The following is a 17,543-nucleotide window of genomic DNA, read 5'->3' as shown; positions in this document are numbered from 1 at the left end:
GTTCCATCCATTTTCCTACAAATGACATTATTTCATTCTTCTTTATGGCTGAGTAAAACTCCATTGTGTCTATATAGCACATTTTCTTTATCCCTTCATTCACTGATGGACACCTACACTGTTTCCATAGTTTGGCTATGGCGAATTGTGTTGTTACAAACACACAGTTAATTGGGTATGCATGTATCACTATAGTATGATGACTTTAATTCTTCAGGATAAATATGGAGGAGTGCTATAGCTGGGTCATATAGTGGTTCAATGCTAAACTTTATTTTTTAAAATTTTTTTGTAGTTTTCAATGGACCTTATTTATTTGTTTATTTACATGTGGAGCTGAGAATCAAACCCAGTACCTCTCACACGATAGGCAAGAGCTCTACCACTGAGCTACAGTTCCAGCCCAATGCTAAACTTTTGAGGACCTCCATACTGGTTGTACTAATTTATAATCTCACCAACAGTGTAAAGTATTTGTTTTTCTCAGCATCCTTTTGTTGTTTTTGTTGTTGCTGCTGTTGTTACTGGGAATTGAGCCCAGGTGCACTCAGCCACTGAGCCACATCCCCAGCCCTTTTTAAAATGTATTTTGAGACAGGGTTTTACTAAGTTGCTGACTGGGATTACAGGCATGCACCACTGTGTCTAGCTTAACATCCTTTTGTCTGTGTGTGTGTGTGTGTGAGAGAGAGAGAGAGAGAGAGAGAGAGTGTGTGTGTGCGCTTGCACGCATCACACACTTGCCAGGCAAACACTCCACCACCGAGCCACATCCCCAGCCCTCCCTTTTTATTTTATTTGGAGACAGGGTCTTGCTAAATTGATGAGGCTGAACTTGATCTTGGGATCCTCCTCCTGAGCAGCTGGGATTATAGGTATGTACCACCATACCCTGCTTGTGCTGGGATTTTTTTCCCCTCTTTTTGCAAATAAGGAAGCTAAGGTTTAGAGAAATTTAAATGACCAACTTCAGTACACCTAGCTAACAAGAAGCTGAGTTTACATACAAATATAAGCCATTTGATTCCAAGCCTGGTGCCTTTTCTGATACATGGGAAAGAGAGATAAGTCAAAAAGGTGGGTGGTAATGACTAGGGAAGGGATGGAGAAGAAATGGGAAAACCAGGCAGGAGGTAAAATCTTAGGATAAGAAAGAACTGTCTGGCAGGGACAAAATCACTAGGATAGTCTTTAGTCCTAAGAAGCAAAGGAAGGATGAGCATATGTTTGAGCAGTGAAGGCCTTATAAACAAGTGAAAAGGAGGCAGTATGTATGATGACACAATTATGGAAATTTTTTAAAAGGTTAGGAATTCAGCTGAAGAACTTTGAAGAAACCATCAACCCTCCATTTTTTTTCTTTCTTTTCTTTTTTCTTTTGGTACTGGGGATTGAACCCAAGAGTGCTTTACCACTGAACCACATTCCCAGTCCTTTTTATTTTTTTGAGACAGGGTCTTGCAAAGTTGCTTAGGATCTCACTCAGTTGCTGAAGGTGGCCTCAAACTTGTGATCCTCCTACCTTAGCCTCCCAAGTCAGTGGGATTACAGTCATGTGCCATCACCTCTAGAACTCTCCACTTTATAGATGAAGAAATTCAAACTCAGGGAGATACCTGACCAACCTTAGGTCCTATACCATGAACAGCAAAGCCAGACAGAAGGCCAGCCAGGATTCATGGGATATATATGTTAAAATATTGAAATGCCTCTCTCTTTTTGCAATTTTGTTAAACTTTTTTCTTTCTTTTTCTTTTTTTAAGAAATAGGGTCTTAGCTGGGTATGGTGGCACATGCCTGTAATTCCAACGGCTCAGATGGCTGAGACAGGAGGATCTCAAGTTTGAGACCCTAAGCAACTTAGCAAGGCCCTAAGCAACTTAGTGAGACCTATCTCAAAATAAAAAAATAAAAAAGGGCTAGGGATGTGGTTCAGTGGTGAAGTGCCCCTGGGTTAAATTCCCAGTATTGCAAAAAGAAGAAAAAAAAGAAAAAGGAAGAAAGAAACAGGGTCAGGCGGACCCTAAATTCCTGGGTTCAAGTAATCTTCCTGCCTCAGTCTCCCAATTAGCCGGGACTGCAGGTGCACACTACTGCACCTGTGCCTATCCTTCTCACTCTTCTTCTTTCTCTTCCTTAAATTGCTGGGAATTGAATCCAGGGCCTTGCACATATTGAGCAAGTGCTTTACCACTGCGCTACATCCCCACACTCTTTTTTTGTAAACAGCTTTATTGATGTATAATTTAAACATCTTAAATTTCACCCATTGTAAGCATATAGTTCAATACTTTCTAGTCAATTTATGCAGTTGGATAACCACCAGCATGATCTAGTTTTAGAATAGTTCTATCATACCAAAAAGAAAACATTAATTATGTCTATAGAAACTAGTAAATAGCCATTGCCCTCAAAACTCCAAAAGAAGCTTCTTCCACAGTCTTTGAACCCCCCTTTACTCCTCATGATCTAACCAAAGGTCGCTGGTTCACCTAGTAGAGTTTCCAGGACCAGGACTTTACCCCAGCAGTGAGTAGCCTCTATTCTGAATGATTGGTACCTGCGCCACAGGTGTAGTTAAATAACTTTATTATTACTCCTGGGAAGAATCAAGGCAAGTACTCAATTCATCTGGTTCCCACTCCTGAGCTGTTCAAACAGCATCCAGCCTTTCGGGAAGACTAATCCTTAATTTGGATCTTGAAAGTCCCCTAAAGGCCCATGTATTAAAGCTTTAGTCCCCAGATAGTGGAATTACTGGGAGGTGGTAAAGCCTTTAGGAGATGAGGTTTAGAGGAAGGATGTTAGGTCACTGGGGGCATCAATAAATCAAGTTACATTATCAATATTGCAATTGCTCCATGGTCCTTTTGTATTTGGTTTGGTTGACTGAGTTTTTGTTTGTTTGTTTATTTTGGTAGTACTAGGGATTGAATCCAGGAGATCTTTAGCACTGAGCTACATCCCCAGTCCTTTATTTTTTGAGACATATTTTGCCTTGTTAGCATTTTGGATGTTGTGTTTTGAGTTTTTGCAGCCCATAATTTTCTCAAAACGAATGTCTGTGCCTCCTGTACTCATACAACCATTGTGTTTTTTCACTTTCAGTACAGTGTTCAATAATTATAAACATTCAACACTATTATAAAATAGGATTTGTTAGGTAATTTTGCCCAATTATGAGCTAATGTAAGTGTTTTGAGCACATTTAAGGTGGAATTGGCTAAATTCTAATGTTTATTATGTTGGATATATTAGGTGCATTTTCAGCTTACGATATTTCCAATTTATGATGGGTTTATTGGGAACATTTGTAAAAGTTTTCCTAATTCATAATTTTATCTACAAACCGGAGTCACACAAAATAAGCCACATATACAAACCATGGTTATTAATTTTCTCTGTTCTTTATTAGGAGATTCACATGAAATGACTGGGTCAAGTTCAAAAAATTTTAAATATAGTACATTTTGCTTTGTAAATATGCTTTTTAAAAAGTATCACTCTAAATTGTGATTATGGAGTTTTTGCTACTTCATGAAATGTAATCCAACATATATTTTAACTAGATGACATAAGATTTTAAAATTAACCTAAGTATTTCTATGTAAATTACAATGAAGCCAAGTTCTTTCCTTAATATATTTATTTATAAAAGTTATTTTTAAACTTAAAATAGTACAACATTCCTATTGCATTTTATCTTGGACTGTTAACATTATATTTTTGACAACTCACTATAATTTTTAATTTCTTTTACTAGATGAACAGAATTTGCAATCTGGATGAATCTGAAAAGGTTATGCATTCTGGTTTGCAAAATTTTATTGATAAGAAAATAAACCAGAGAGATTAGGATCCTTGCTCAAGCTTGCTAACAACAGAAATAGGGTAAAACTACAAACTTCAAAAAAATTTTAGTGCCTTTTCAAACATCCAGTAATCAAGTTATTGATTGCTGAACTGCCTCCATTTCTCTGGTAAGATCAGCCATGAGGAACAAAGTACTCTACAGATATGTAAACTCAAGCAAGGGACTCTGTGTTGACACCCAGGACCTCACACTTCACACCTACTTGGCAAATACTCTACTACTGAGCTACATCCCCAGCCCTTTTTGTTTTATTTTTATTTTGAGACCCAGGCTAGCTTCAAACTAGTAATCCTCCTGCCTCAGTCTCCCGAGTAGTTGGAATGCTTCAACAAGGAAATCCTCACAGAACTGCTCCTGACTTTCCAATCTAGTGAATCACTAGGAAAAAAGCATCCATTAATCAAATTATATTATCAAGGGTTGGGGTTGTGGCTCAGTGGTAGAGCACTCACCTAGCACATGTGAGACACTGGGTCTCATCCTCAGCACCATGTAAAAATAAATAAAATAAACGTATTGTGTCCATCTACAACTAAAAGTATACATATATTTTAAAAACTTACCAATGTAGCAGCAATTGCCTTATGGTTCATTTGGTTTTTGTTTTGCTTTTTTGTTTTCTCAATACTGGGAATTGAACCTGGGAGTGCTTTAACACTGAGCTACATCCCCAGGCCCCTTTTTGTGTGTGTGTGGTGGGGATCAAACCCAGGGCCTTGTGCTTGCAAGGCAAGCACTCTACCAACTGAGCAATCTCCCCAGCCCCCCAGGCCCTTTTATTTTTTTATTTTGAGGTAGGGTCTTGCTAAGTTGCTGAGGCTGGCCTGGAATTTGTGATCTTTTGCTTCACCTTCCCAAGTAGCTGGTATTATAGGCATGTGCTACCACATCCAGCTCCAGTGTTTGTTTCCTTCCTCCCTCCTTCCCTCCTTTCCTTCCTTCCTGTGAACGGTGTAGGATTTATTTGCAATGGTGCGTTTGTGGATCCTCAGTGTTCTTAGTTTCCCCTTTTTCCTCCTTTTAACTATCAGAAAGTTCAGTGGCTAATTTTGTCCTCCATGTTTCAGGCTTTTCCTTTCCCTTGGAAGGATAGCCCTCAGGCACATACACAGTTTATGTATGTCCTGATTTTATTTCGTACTAGAGATGGAGGTTGGGGCAGTTCGTAAGATGAAAATTACTTCTTGCAACCCACTGTCATTTTCTGTAACTGTGGAAATTTTTTAAAAATACCATTATCAAACATAACAAATATAACAATTCATTAGTATCATTTAAGATCCATTCTCCAGTTGTCTCAAAAATCTTTTTTACAGTGTGAATCAGGATCCAAAAGAGCTTAGCTTATTGCATCTAATGTTTAAGTATCTTTTACCACAAATGATGCTGTTAAGAAGATTCTGTAGGATATGGAACACTTTAACCATATTATTGTTGAACAGTTTTCCAAAGTGATTCTATCAATGTTACTCCCATACAGTTTATGAGCGATTCGCCTTCGCTTCCACTTTTGGAATTGTCTGACGTTTTAACATTTGCCGATCTGATCACAAACCCACTCTGCAAAGAAATGTGATGTGAACCTAGTCTTCAAATGTTGCACATTCAAGTGGTTCATTTATTTATTTGGGAACTGGGAATTGAACCTGGGGTACTTTGCTGCTGAGCTACATCCCCAGACCTTTTTACTTTTAATTTTGAGACAGTCTTGCTAAGTTGGTGAGACTAATTGTGAACTTGTAGTCCTGCCTCAGCCTCCTAAGCCTTGGATTACAGGCATGTGCCACCACGCCTGTAATAAATATTTCATATATCACGCCTGATACAAATATTTCATGCTTACTGAATATAATAATATACCTCTACACCATCTGAAAGTTACTACTTTAGCTCTCAAATATGCCAGAATCTATTGTACATTTTTGTTTTTGTTTTGGAGCTGAAGCTCAAGCCCAGGACCTTGTTAGGCATGTGATTTACAATTTATTGAACTATACTCCCAACCCTCTATTATACTTTAATGAAAGAATGAAAAATATAGGTAATTACGTGCTGTTTAGTATTTCACTCATTACTGATATTGACTTTTTCCTCCTGTAAAGATCTTTTTAATACATATGAAACTGAAGGGACTAGATATTAGTTTTACTGTGAGCAATGTCAGAATTCCTGCAACCACTTTTCTTCCTTCTTATTATGTGTCCTGGCAGGCTATTTGCTCTGATGATGCCATAATGCTTTGCTTGTGGGGTCATCTGGTGTCACTCCTTTAGATAGAATCAACTTTTAAGTGACTCTTAGGATGGTAAGCCTGATCTTCTGGAGCAATTTTCTGAGCTTATAAGGATGAACATCCTTAAAAGAAAAAAAATATCTGGTAGTTTTTTTCTATAATCTTACCTCTTTAAGAGGTAAGATTGGGATATATGGGTCTTACTCACTGTTGTGATATTGACAACACAACTGGACTAACACTTGATGTGCTTCTGGTTAATTTCTGGTTGCCAAGAGCATTCAAACTTCCTCAAGGACACAATCATTTTGCACAAAAAGGGGGAAACCAGTCCATTTCTGGCAATAGAGTGGAAGTCAGAGAGGAAGAGTATACCAATATAACCTCTCTAGTGAGGAAGAACAGTTGTCTAATATTATACTATGGAATAACTGGCATATTTAAAAGATCTTTTTCTTTTTTGAACACATTTCACATTATGGATGTTCTCAGAGAACATAATGGTCTATCTTAAGAGTGTGAAGAATGATATCCTACATTGCCTATATTTATATCTTAGAGATATGTCTGAAAAGAAAGCCAAGTGAATAAAATGTCAGATTTTAAGCTTTCCTTCTGGTAAAGTAAAAGCCTCTACTCAGTGTTAGTCACCTTGATTTAATTTTTTTTTTAGAGATAGAACAAGAGGTGCAAGATTTTGGTTTCCATTTTCCTCTTATAAACCAATGACATCTTCAGTTCCGGATGAGTCTTTAAAAATGTGGCTTCTGATAAATGTTGGCTGAATTGGTGCATTCCTAGAATAAATTGTTTGCTCAGCTTTCCCTACCCAAATTCATCCGTAGTTTGTGGTGGGCCACAAAACTGCCCACCACCAAACTGCCCACTACAAAAAGGGTTGAAGACATCTGGACATGATAAAAATATGTGTATATTATAACGCAAAGCTGGTATATTTAAAAAAATTTCATGCCTGGGGTAAAATCTCTAATCCAATTTCGAATGCCTTAACACCTATTAATGATACACATGAAGTTCCACAGGCGTAAGGGAGCGGAAATCACAAACCAAAGAAAAACTTTAAAAATTTCTCTTTTCAGATAAGTTTCAGCTCTACAAATCTAAAAGCCCTTGCCTTTAAAATACCAGTGTCGTTCTGCTCTCAGTTCTCATCCCATTGTACAAGGAAACGTGGGTCTCTCGTCCCCAAGTAAGGAATATGAGGTTTCCAAGTCCGCGTGCAACCGAAAGAAGCCCCGAGAGTTTTATCTGGTCCCGAGTGATAAACCTATGGAAGTAGGCTTGCTGCGGAAAAGACACCCGAAAATAAAAAATCTGTAAACCGTACACCTGACAAGTGGAAAACCAAAATGAGACAGAAATAAACCACACGGATCCAGATGTCATCAGGATCTCGCAGTAGAGATGGAAAAATTAACTGTGCTCGGGTCAAAACTGCAGCGGCGACTCTTAACTCACTAGGGGTAGCTGGCGGGTCGGGCGGGAGCTGGGATGCGGGGTACCCACAGCGCCTTTTGCCGCGCCCCTGCCCCTCCCCCGGGCGCTCTTGCACGCCAGCCAATCCCCTAGCGCTATCCCCTTCCCATCGGAGGCCCCGCCCCCCGCGCCTGGGATGTTGGGCCCCCGCGGCGTGACGCGAGCACGGCAGCTCCGCCCCCTGCGTCTCTGGCCTCGCTGGCCTTTGGGGGATGGTTCCATCATGGCGTCAATGCAGGTGAGAAGAGTTTGCTGCATCTGGGCGGGTGAGGGAGCCGCGGAAAGGGTGTGAGCGTTCGGGCGGAGGCGGCGTCCGAGAGTCCGGGACCCAAGGGCGGACTCCGGACCCGTCCTAGTAACTGGTCTTCTCCTAGCTTCAGGGCGTCGCGGAGGGGTGAGAGGCGGCGAGAGGAAGGGCGGGGGGGGGGAGGGTGTTTCGGTCGGTCGAAGCGGACACCAGCCGGCCGGGAAGTTGGGGGATAAAGAAGGCTTAGAGGGGAAGAAAGGGCGAAGTTTGGTGTTGGCTCCGCGTTGGTGGTCTCGGAATCGCCTCCCTGCACTCACAGACCGCCGCTGCTGGCCTTTCTGTCAGCTCCAGGGATGCCTTTTCTTCCGCCGTGCCGGGCCCGGCGGAAACAGCTGCGCCCGCCGTTGTCGCCCGGGCAGGAGCGGCCCTCAGTGGGGCTGAGTTGAGTGTGGGGGAGCTTGAAAAGGCGTTCTCAGAGAAGGCGCTTAGCGGCCTCTACCAGCCTCCACTCTGTCCTCCCAAACTGCTCGGTCCCTTCTTTCTCTTCCCTTTGACTCGTAATCATTTGCCTGGTGGGTACCTTCTTCTGTTAGCTTCGGCGCTCACTAGCAATCCTGCAGCAGCTCACCGCCCCCTGCCCCCGAATATGCCCCTAGGCCACGTACATCATTTGTCGCCTTCTGTGCAAGCTCGGGAGCTTGGTCATTAGCCCCCTTAAACCTCTAGGGATAACTCGCCCTCTGATTTTTTTACTCCCCACAATGCCCCACCCTTGCGGTCGCGGTGAGGTAGTAGCTCTTTGCCCTTCTTCTCCACACCTTTAAATGGAACCTTAATTTGGTGGAAGACATTTGTTAACCTTTGTCATATCTACCTGACTAATTTGCCCCCCACAAATCCAGGGAGTTTGTTTTTTCAGGCAAAGATGGCAACCACTTTTGTAGCTTTTTTAAAGATTGTCTGCATTATCTATCTTGGGTTTATTCACAAATAAGACTAGCGATATTGAAACATTTGAGAAAAGAAGGTACAACTCTCCTTAGGTGTGTCAATTGAATGCTGTTTAGAGTTTTAATACCATCCTCTTAAGAAAGAGACCACGTTTTTCCTAGAAGGATTTTCTTGCTTTTGTTTTTAGAAAACTAAGCAAATCTCTGTCCTCTCCATTTTTTTCCATGCTAGAAGTGTTTTTCTTTCTTTTTTTTTTTTTTAACACATTTTCTTCCTATTTTATGCAATACATGTATTTTTTGCTTCACATTTCTGTGCTTTTATGTTGTCAGTCCCCTTTCTACCTATTCTTTATAATAATCTCTTTACCTTTGTTTCTCTCTGGCCTTTCCTGAAGAACAATAAAATTGCGCAAAACATTACTAGTTGAAGAGATGTCACGAAGTGGTGCAGAGAAAAACAAGAACAATTTCAGGAAACATTATACTTCACACTAACCTCCCCAGAGATGTTAGAGAAGTTTCGTCATTTGAGGCCTAAAAAGGAACTGTGAAACACCAGTTGAACAGTAGTAGATGGGCTATGTTCCTGCTTTAAGATTTTTATCTGTATTAAGATTAAAGCATTATTTAAGACTAAAAGTTAAGATCTAAGTATACACTTGTGGTTTATATATATATATGCTTTTATGCTAGGGATAATTGAACCCAGGGCATTGCAAATGTACCGGCAAATGCTCTAGCACTGAACTATCTCCTGAGCCCTTTTTAATTTATTTTGAGGCAGGATCTAAATTGAGGCAGGGGCACTCACCTGGAACTTGAAATCCTCCTGCCTCAACTTCTAGAGTATTGGGATTATATGAGCTTGCCACTACACCTGGCTTGTGATTATATTTGACAGGAGAACAGGGTTACCTGGTTAGATTTATACTTCAATTATTTTGGAAAAGGCACATTTGTTTCTGAGAGAGATATCAATAATCTTGACTTTTACATGGTGACTTAAGCAATGGAAAAAATATTTGACAGTGCAGTAGTGCATTTTCCAGTGCCTTAAGTACTAACTCTGAAGAAAATATTTAAGTTTATTGTATTAGAATGTGATAATGTTATGGAGACGAAACATGGAAGGAAGTTAGAAAGTCAACATTTGGAGGATTTCAATTAGTATAAAGTATGCTATAACGCAGAGTGCTGTTCTGATGATGCCCTTATTTAAAAAACTTTTAGTAGAATTGTTTTTCCCACCAGTACCAGGGCTAGAACCCAGGGCCTCATGCATGCTTGGCAAACACTGCACTTCTGAGCTACATTTGCAGCCTATTAGATTTTTTAAAATCTTACATTAGGATATTACTGCAGCTGAAGAGGTTGCTTATAAAGCTGAAAGAGTTTTTGTTTTGTTTTGTTTTTCCTTTTGATACTGGGATTTGAACCTAGGGGCACTTTACCACTGAGCCGCATCCCCAGTCCTTTTTATTTTATATTTTGTGACATTCTTGCTAAGCTACTTTGGGCCTTGGCAAGTTGCTGAGGCCGGCCTGGAACTTGCGATCCTGTATCAGCCTCCTACGTTGTTGGGATTACAGGTGTGCACCACCATGCCTTGCTGGAGGAATTGTGTTTTTAGAACATGCCATGTTATACAAATACAATGTGGGATTTGATTATTTGATAAAAATCAAATAAATTATTCTTTACGATCAATGCAATAAAATCAAGTAAGGATAGACTGAATTTCTTACTGGAGAATGTGTATTCTAGAATTGAGATCACAGCTGCTTTCATGTAGTCTGTCAATGCTTCCCAATCTTTCAGATTGTCATACATAGGAAATAGTTTTTTGAGTAATACACTAAGATGGATTTTATTCTTCTTTCTGTTTCTTCCTTGAACAAAGTCACATGGCCAAAGAACTTTACAGTTAGGTTATATTATAAGAAACCATTCTTATTTATTTATTTATTTATTTATATGAGGGCTTGAACCCCAGATGTTTTACCACTGAGTTGCATCCCCAGTCTTTTATTTTCATTTATTTTGAGGCAGGGTCTCAAAATTGCTAACCTTGAACTTTTGCTCTTCCTGCCTCAGCCTTTGAGTTGCTAGGTTATAGGCATGTGCCACTGCACCTGGCAAGAAAGCATTCCTTTTTTTTTTTTTTTCTCGATATTGGAGATTGAATCCAGAGATCCTTTGCCACTGAGCTGTGTCCCCAGCTCTTTTTATTTATTTTTTATTTTTATATTTTTGGTATTGGGGTTTGAACTCAAGGGCACTGTACCACGGAACTACATCCCCAGTGCTTTTTAGTTTTTGTTTTGAGACAGGGTCTCAGTAAATTGCCGAGGCTTGTCTTGAATTTGGTAGTCCTCCTCTCTCAGCCTCCCAAATTGCTGAGATTACAGGTGTGCACCACCACGCCCCACTGAGGAACCATTCTTTGTTTTTTTTTTGTGTTGGGGGTGGGGTACCAAGGATTGATTCCAAGGATGCTTAAGCCACTGAGCTACATTCCCAGCCCTTTTATTTATTTTTATTTTATTACTTTTTTTTTGAGACGGTGTCTAAGTTGCTGAAGCTGGCTTTGAACTTGCAATTCTCCTGCATCGGCCTTCCAAGTCACTAGGATTAAAGGTGTGTGCCACCACACCTAGCTAAAGAAACCATTCTTAAGAGAATATTATGTTCTTGGTGATACTTAAACTTGGCAAGAGTAAAAGGAATCTATATTTGTGTTAATTCTAGAAATCTTAATATATTAAATGGAAAGTTCTTTGTAACACGTTTTTAGTTTTAACACTTTATAGTCTAATTATTTGTTATAAATTTTCCATCCCCAAGCTATAAAATCATTATTAAAGTGAATTTTAGTTAATTTTTTTTTTTAGGGCTGGGGATTGAACTCAGGGACTCATGCATGCTAAGGCAAGCCCTTTTTATTTTGAGACAGTAACTTTGAACTTGTGATCCTCCTGCCTCAGCCTCCTGAGTGTTCTGGGATTACAGTTGTGTGCCACTGGACCCAGCTATATTTTCCAATTTTAGAAATCAGCTGCTTCATTCAGACTTCTTTTTAGTTAGAAGTTTTAAAGTATACCTGGTATATATTTCTAACTTGATGCTATTTATTTTAGATATAGACTCTTATGTTATGTCTTGAGATCTTAGAAAGTCAGTGAATAAAAGTTGATATTTGTCAACTCTAAAAAAGTATTGATACATTCGAGAGAAATGATTAGTTGAATTACTCTTTGTGAGTTTTCTACAATTTCTTCCTTTTACCTAGCTGGTCTTAGACTGTTTTGTTTTGTTTTAGTTGTAGGTGGACAGTGGATCCAATACCTTTATTTTATTTTTTATGTGGTATTGAGGATCCAACGCAGGGCCTCACGCATGCTAGGTGATGCTCTACCACTGAGTCACAGCCCTAGCCCAGTCTTAGACTGTTGACTATTGATTTGGCTGGATGGGAAGGAGGTTGAGATTAAATAATAGGAGACAGAGTAAAAATGTGTGTTTATTGTCAGAAGGCTTAGAAATAATTTTTGGAGTTATTCACAGTTCTCTTTTTTTTTTTTTTTTCTCTGTTCTTTATACAAGTAATTGGATGTAGTGAATCAAAAGTTAGAAAATTGAATGACGTTTTGGATGCTGAGTCTCATTAAGCATTGAGAACTTCAGTTTTAATATCTGAGGTTGTTGAATTCTTTAGTGATAAGGCTGTCAGAGAGCTGTTGGAATAAGGGCAAGGGAAAAAGCATAGAATAGAATTGAGGATGTTCTTTGAGTGGTAAACATAAGTAGGTAGTAGACCATATGTAAACAAAATAATAGTAATCATCTCCTTATCTCAAAGCAGTTGATGTACTCTTTGCTTTTAGTTAATCATCACTTTATGAGATCTCTTTTGTTTTGGTCTTACAAGTATTCATTTAGGTTTTTATTTAACTTTGCAAATCTCTTCTCCCCTGGGCTATAGACTTCATGAAAGCACAAAACCAAAAACAATTTCCTCTTTTCCTTAAGTGTGCATATAGTGAACAGTTGTCCATTACTTGAACTTAAAAAAATACTTCTAAATCACAAAATCTGTATTTTTTATTCTGTTTCAGGGAAATTTATTAAGCAATTCTATTAAAGTTCAAATCTATAAAGAAATTCCTTAAAAATTTATATATGTTCCCCAAAAGTTCCTTATTTTCTTGATTTATGTTTTCCAAACTTTTATTGTTTCAAAAAATTTTTTTTGGGTGCTGGGGATTGAACCCAGGGCCTTGTGCTTACAAGGCAAGCACTGAGCTATCTCCCCAGCCCCTTCAAATATTTTTATATTCATTTTTTTCCCTCTGAATTATTCTTGCTACCTTGTAAAAGGGAATTTCAGGTAACCCTATTTCATTCTATAGAGAGAAACTGATTTCAGTCTGGTAAGTACTTACTTAGGTAAGTGACTTATTTGAAATTACGTAGTAACTGAGTAATGATGCTCAGATTAGATAACAAACTCTGACATAGACTAATGAATCCAGGTCCTTTCACATGCTGGGCAAGTATTCTACCTCTGAGGTATGTCCCCAGCACCCAAGTTTGATATTTCTTAGATGGCCTTGCAGAACCACAGAAGACCCTATAATCAAAATTGCCCATGTATTAAAAAGGTTATGAATGAAGAGCCAGATGAAACTACACATACAGCAATATTCCTAAGGGTCTTTCAGCACAGCAGGTACCATCTTGGAGTTGGGTCCATGTCATGCTCTCTGCATGTACATGTGTTGTTCAGACCAAGAAGCTCTACAAACCCTGTTCTCTTAGATTTTTGAGACTACTTCTTAAGAAGCATGGTTGATTAGAGCATCGACCCGACGTTGGTGATCAATTCCGCTTGTTTTGCCTCTTCCCAGAGATTGGGAGGGTAGGGCTAAAAATTCCAGCCCTCTAATCACAGGATTGGTTCCTTTAGCAAACAGCCTCCATCCTGAGGCTATCCAGGAACCTCGAGCTACCAGTCACCTCATTAATAAATAAAAAGAGGCTTCAGAGATTCCAAGAGTTTTAGGAACTGTGTGCCAGGAATTGAAAGATTTAATATAGTTGACCTTTGTTATCTATATGGAGACTGGTTCCAGGGATCGCCCCCCCCAATACCAAAATCCATGGATGCTCAAGTTCTTTATATAAAATGTTACAAGTATTTGCATGTAACATGCATATTCTCCCATGTCTCCATCTTTAAATTATTTATAATACGAAGTACAATGTAATGTTATGTGAATAGTCATTATACTGCATTATTTAGGGACTAATGACAAAAGTCTGTACATGTTCAGTATAGATGTAATTTTCCCCCTTTCCCAAATATTTTTGATCCAAAATTGATTGAATCTACAGATATGGAAGCTTCAGATGTAAAATCCTTGGATACTGAGAGTTGACTGTATTTATTTTTATAAATCACAATACCTCACTAAGTAACTGCCACACTTTTCCATGGCAATTGCACCATTTTACATACCTACCAGCAGTGTGCAAAGGTTCCAGGTTCTGTGCTTTCTCAGGCCATTGTTTTGTGTTACTTGAGGGGTGAATTAAGTTATCCTAGTGTGCATTGTTATTGTAGTTTTGATTTGCATTTCCTTAATAATTCATGATGTTGAGTATCTTTTCTTGTGCATATTGGCCATTTGTATTCTTTTCTTTGAATGTCTATTCAACTCCATTACCCATTTAAGAAATGTAGTTTTTTGTTGTTTTAAGAACTCTATATATTCAGAACACAAGTCCCTTATTAGAAGTGTGATCTGCAGATATCATCTCCTGTGGACTTGTTTCACTTTCTTTGTGAAGCACAAAAAAAATATTAATTTTGGTGAAGTCCATTTTATCTATTTCTTTTGTTTGTGATTTTGGTGTCAAATTAAAGAAATCATTAACTAGTCCAGGTTCATTAAGATTTACCTGTATGTTTTCTTCTAAGAGTCTTATAATTTTAGCATTTACATTTAGGTCTTTGGCTGAGTTTTACTTTTTGTACATAGTTTAAGAGATATTTATTTTGTAGTATTTGTATTGCAGCTTTTTTTTTTTTTTTTTTTTTTTTTTCCCAAGTACTGCAAGGTCAAAGGTGAGAGCCTCTATTTTATTCAGGTTATTTCTCTAGGTGAGCAGAGAGGTATTTTTCAAATAAAAATTGATAATGAAGCCCTACTATTAAATAAGTGATTGTAATCCTAATAAACTATTACTGAGGTTTTTATGTATTCCTATGTCAGCCTTTATTGTAGTTAAAGGAGGCACACCAAATTTTAGACTTAAAAAATCTTTGGACCATTAGGGCATCCTATCTTCCAAGCATCTCCTTTTTAGTGGTACTAGGAGCCCAGGAGTGTTCTGCCTGTGACCTGTATCCCCAATTTTTTTTTTTAAATGTTGAGGCAAATTCTCACTAAGTTGGCCAGGTAGGGCTCAAACTTGAGATTTTCCTTCCTTAGTCTCTTCGTTGCTGGGATTACAGGTGTGCTCCTCTGTTTCTCTTTGCTTCTGGCTACATTTCTTTAAACCTTTGTAGGGTTGAGAATGTAGGGTGCTTGCCTAGCATATTTAAGGCTCTAGGTTTAATCTGCAGCACAATAAAAACAAGGACATTAGCAATAAACTATTTTGCATCTTTTCATTAGAGGTAGTCCATAAAATAATTTTGAATTGTAAAAATAGAATTAAAAAATAAATTTTCCTTTTGTATTACATGAAAACAAGACATATAAAGAAATTAAGTTTATAGGGTTTTTTTGTGGTGCCAGGATTTAAATTCAGAGTCTTATGCATATTGAGCCAGTGCTGTACAATGGAACAATACCCCCAGCCCCTAGATGTTTTTTAATATATAAATTTGATTCAAGACAAATTGTTACATTCTTAAGAATACTAATTTGTGAGGCACTGGTTTTGATTCTCAGCACCACATGTAAATAAATTAAAGGTTCAGTGACAATTAAAAAAATACATATATTAAAAAAGAATACTAATTTAAGAATTCTAGTGGAAAAAAAAAAATCACATAGTTGAGCATATTGATGTCACTTTTGCCCTTGATGTTAATAAGAGGAAACTTCTTAGAATTCATTCTTCATGGCAGTTAGTTTGAGCTACTTTTTTTTTTTTTTTTTCCCCTCTTGGCAATACATCTGTAGCCCATCCTTACAATTCAGATTCTGTATCATTAATTCACCTACCTGATACAATTTATTTGTAACCCAGAAGTCAATATTGGAGGTGTCTTTTTCAGCCATTTACATACTTACAGAGCAGCAAAGAATTTGAGTTGCCCTATGCATGGATTCCCAACTGAAGGTCCAAATGAGCCCATGCTCTCTCAACTTGTTCTACATGTACTGCAAACTGATATCTATTTTGAAGTCTATTTGTGCCGTGTTGTTTGTATTTTTGTGCTTTTTGTTGATGATTGCTATATAAAATGGCCCCCAATCACGTACTGAACAGTGATCTAGGGTTCCTAAGTGTATGAAAGCTGCCATGTACTCTATGGAGAGAGTATATGTTAGGTAAGCATCATTGAAGCATGAGTTGTTTGATGTTAATGAATCAACAAGATATTGTAAATAAGGTGTCTTTAAACAGATGGTTCACACACGAAAAAAAGGGTTATTATTGATTGACTGATGAAAATGTGACCAGAGGCCTGTAGAAACCTGTGTATTTCCCCTAGGAACAGTGAATTTGGTATTCACTAATTCAGTTTCTGCCGAGACACTTCAGAGAGATCTAACTATAGTGAATGAGAATTAACTATATTTCAAGTTTCAGACTGCTTTTGATTTGAAAATGTTGAAGCTTGATTAAAACAGGTAAAATGTAATATTACTAAATCTAAGTTCCTTACTTGACTTTTTTTTTTCCCAACCTCCCACCCACCCATCTCCCCCATCTCACATCTCCCCTATACCAGGATTAAACTGGGGACCTCAACACATGCTGGGTGAGCACTCTTTGTCACTTTGCTACTTCCCTTACCATTTTAAAATTTTATTTTGAGAGAGGATTTCATTAAGTTGCTTAGGCTGGCCATGAATTTGCAATCTTTCTGCCTTAGCCTCCATAGACTTGTGCCACCACACCCAGCTTTTTCTTCCTCTTTTTATTGTAGATCTTTATCTTCCCTTAGGTTTTTTTTTTTTTTTTTCCCCCAACTTGACCCACACAGTTCGAATCAGTGGTTTTTACTTTGGCATTACGTTGAAATCATCTCAAAAAGAAAAAAATAAAATACTACCCCTATGTTATTTAATTGAGCTGGCATGCTTCCTGGATATTGGAGCTTTTCTTAGCTCCTTAGGTAATTCTAACATACAACATAAGTTTAGGACATGTCTTCACTGCAGTGTAAGAATTCAGGCAAATTATGTAAATTGGATACAATTTGCATCTTGGATCTGGTTTAGAGTTCAGGAGACCTTAAGCATTTTTTAAAATAGAGCATTATAGTTATACATAATAATAGGGTTCATTTTGACAAAATCATGCATGTATGGAATTCGATTTACTCGATTTCAGTCCCTGTTGACCCCTTTTCTCTCCCGTTTTTCCTCAATCTATTATTCTTCCTCTACTGGTCTTTCGTTTATTTATTTTTGATTGTTGCTTTTTAGATATAGGGTTTTTTGGCTTTTTTTTTTTAAAGTTCTTTATATATTCTGGATATTAATCTCCTGCTAGAGG

At 38.2% G+C, this 17,543-nt stretch overlaps 1 protein-coding gene across 1 annotated transcript in view; it reads left to right on the top strand.

Annotated features, from left to right (window-relative positions):
- The first annotated feature begins 7,766 nt into the window (after nucleotides 1–7,766).
- The window catches only part of UBE2W (ubiquitin conjugating enzyme E2 W), an 83,021-nt gene continuing 73,244 nt past the window's right edge, over nucleotides 7,767–17,543 (top strand). The window contains exon 1 of the mRNA XM_079140720.1: nucleotides 7,767–7,842. Coding sequence (XP_078996846.1) covers nucleotides 7,828–7,842 — 15 coding nt within the window. The 5' untranslated portion in view covers nucleotides 7,767–7,827. The remainder of the gene's footprint in view (nucleotides 7,843–17,543) is intronic.

The sequence above is a fragment of the Sciurus vulgaris genome, assembly GCF_902686455.1.
Source record: "Sciurus vulgaris genome assembly, chromosome: 1".
In the NCBI taxonomy this organism is placed as follows: Eukaryota; Metazoa; Chordata; class Mammalia; order Rodentia; family Sciuridae; genus Sciurus; species Sciurus vulgaris.
The sequence above is the reverse complement of the archived record's forward strand: the minus strand, read 5'-3'. Positions and strand labels throughout refer to the sequence as shown.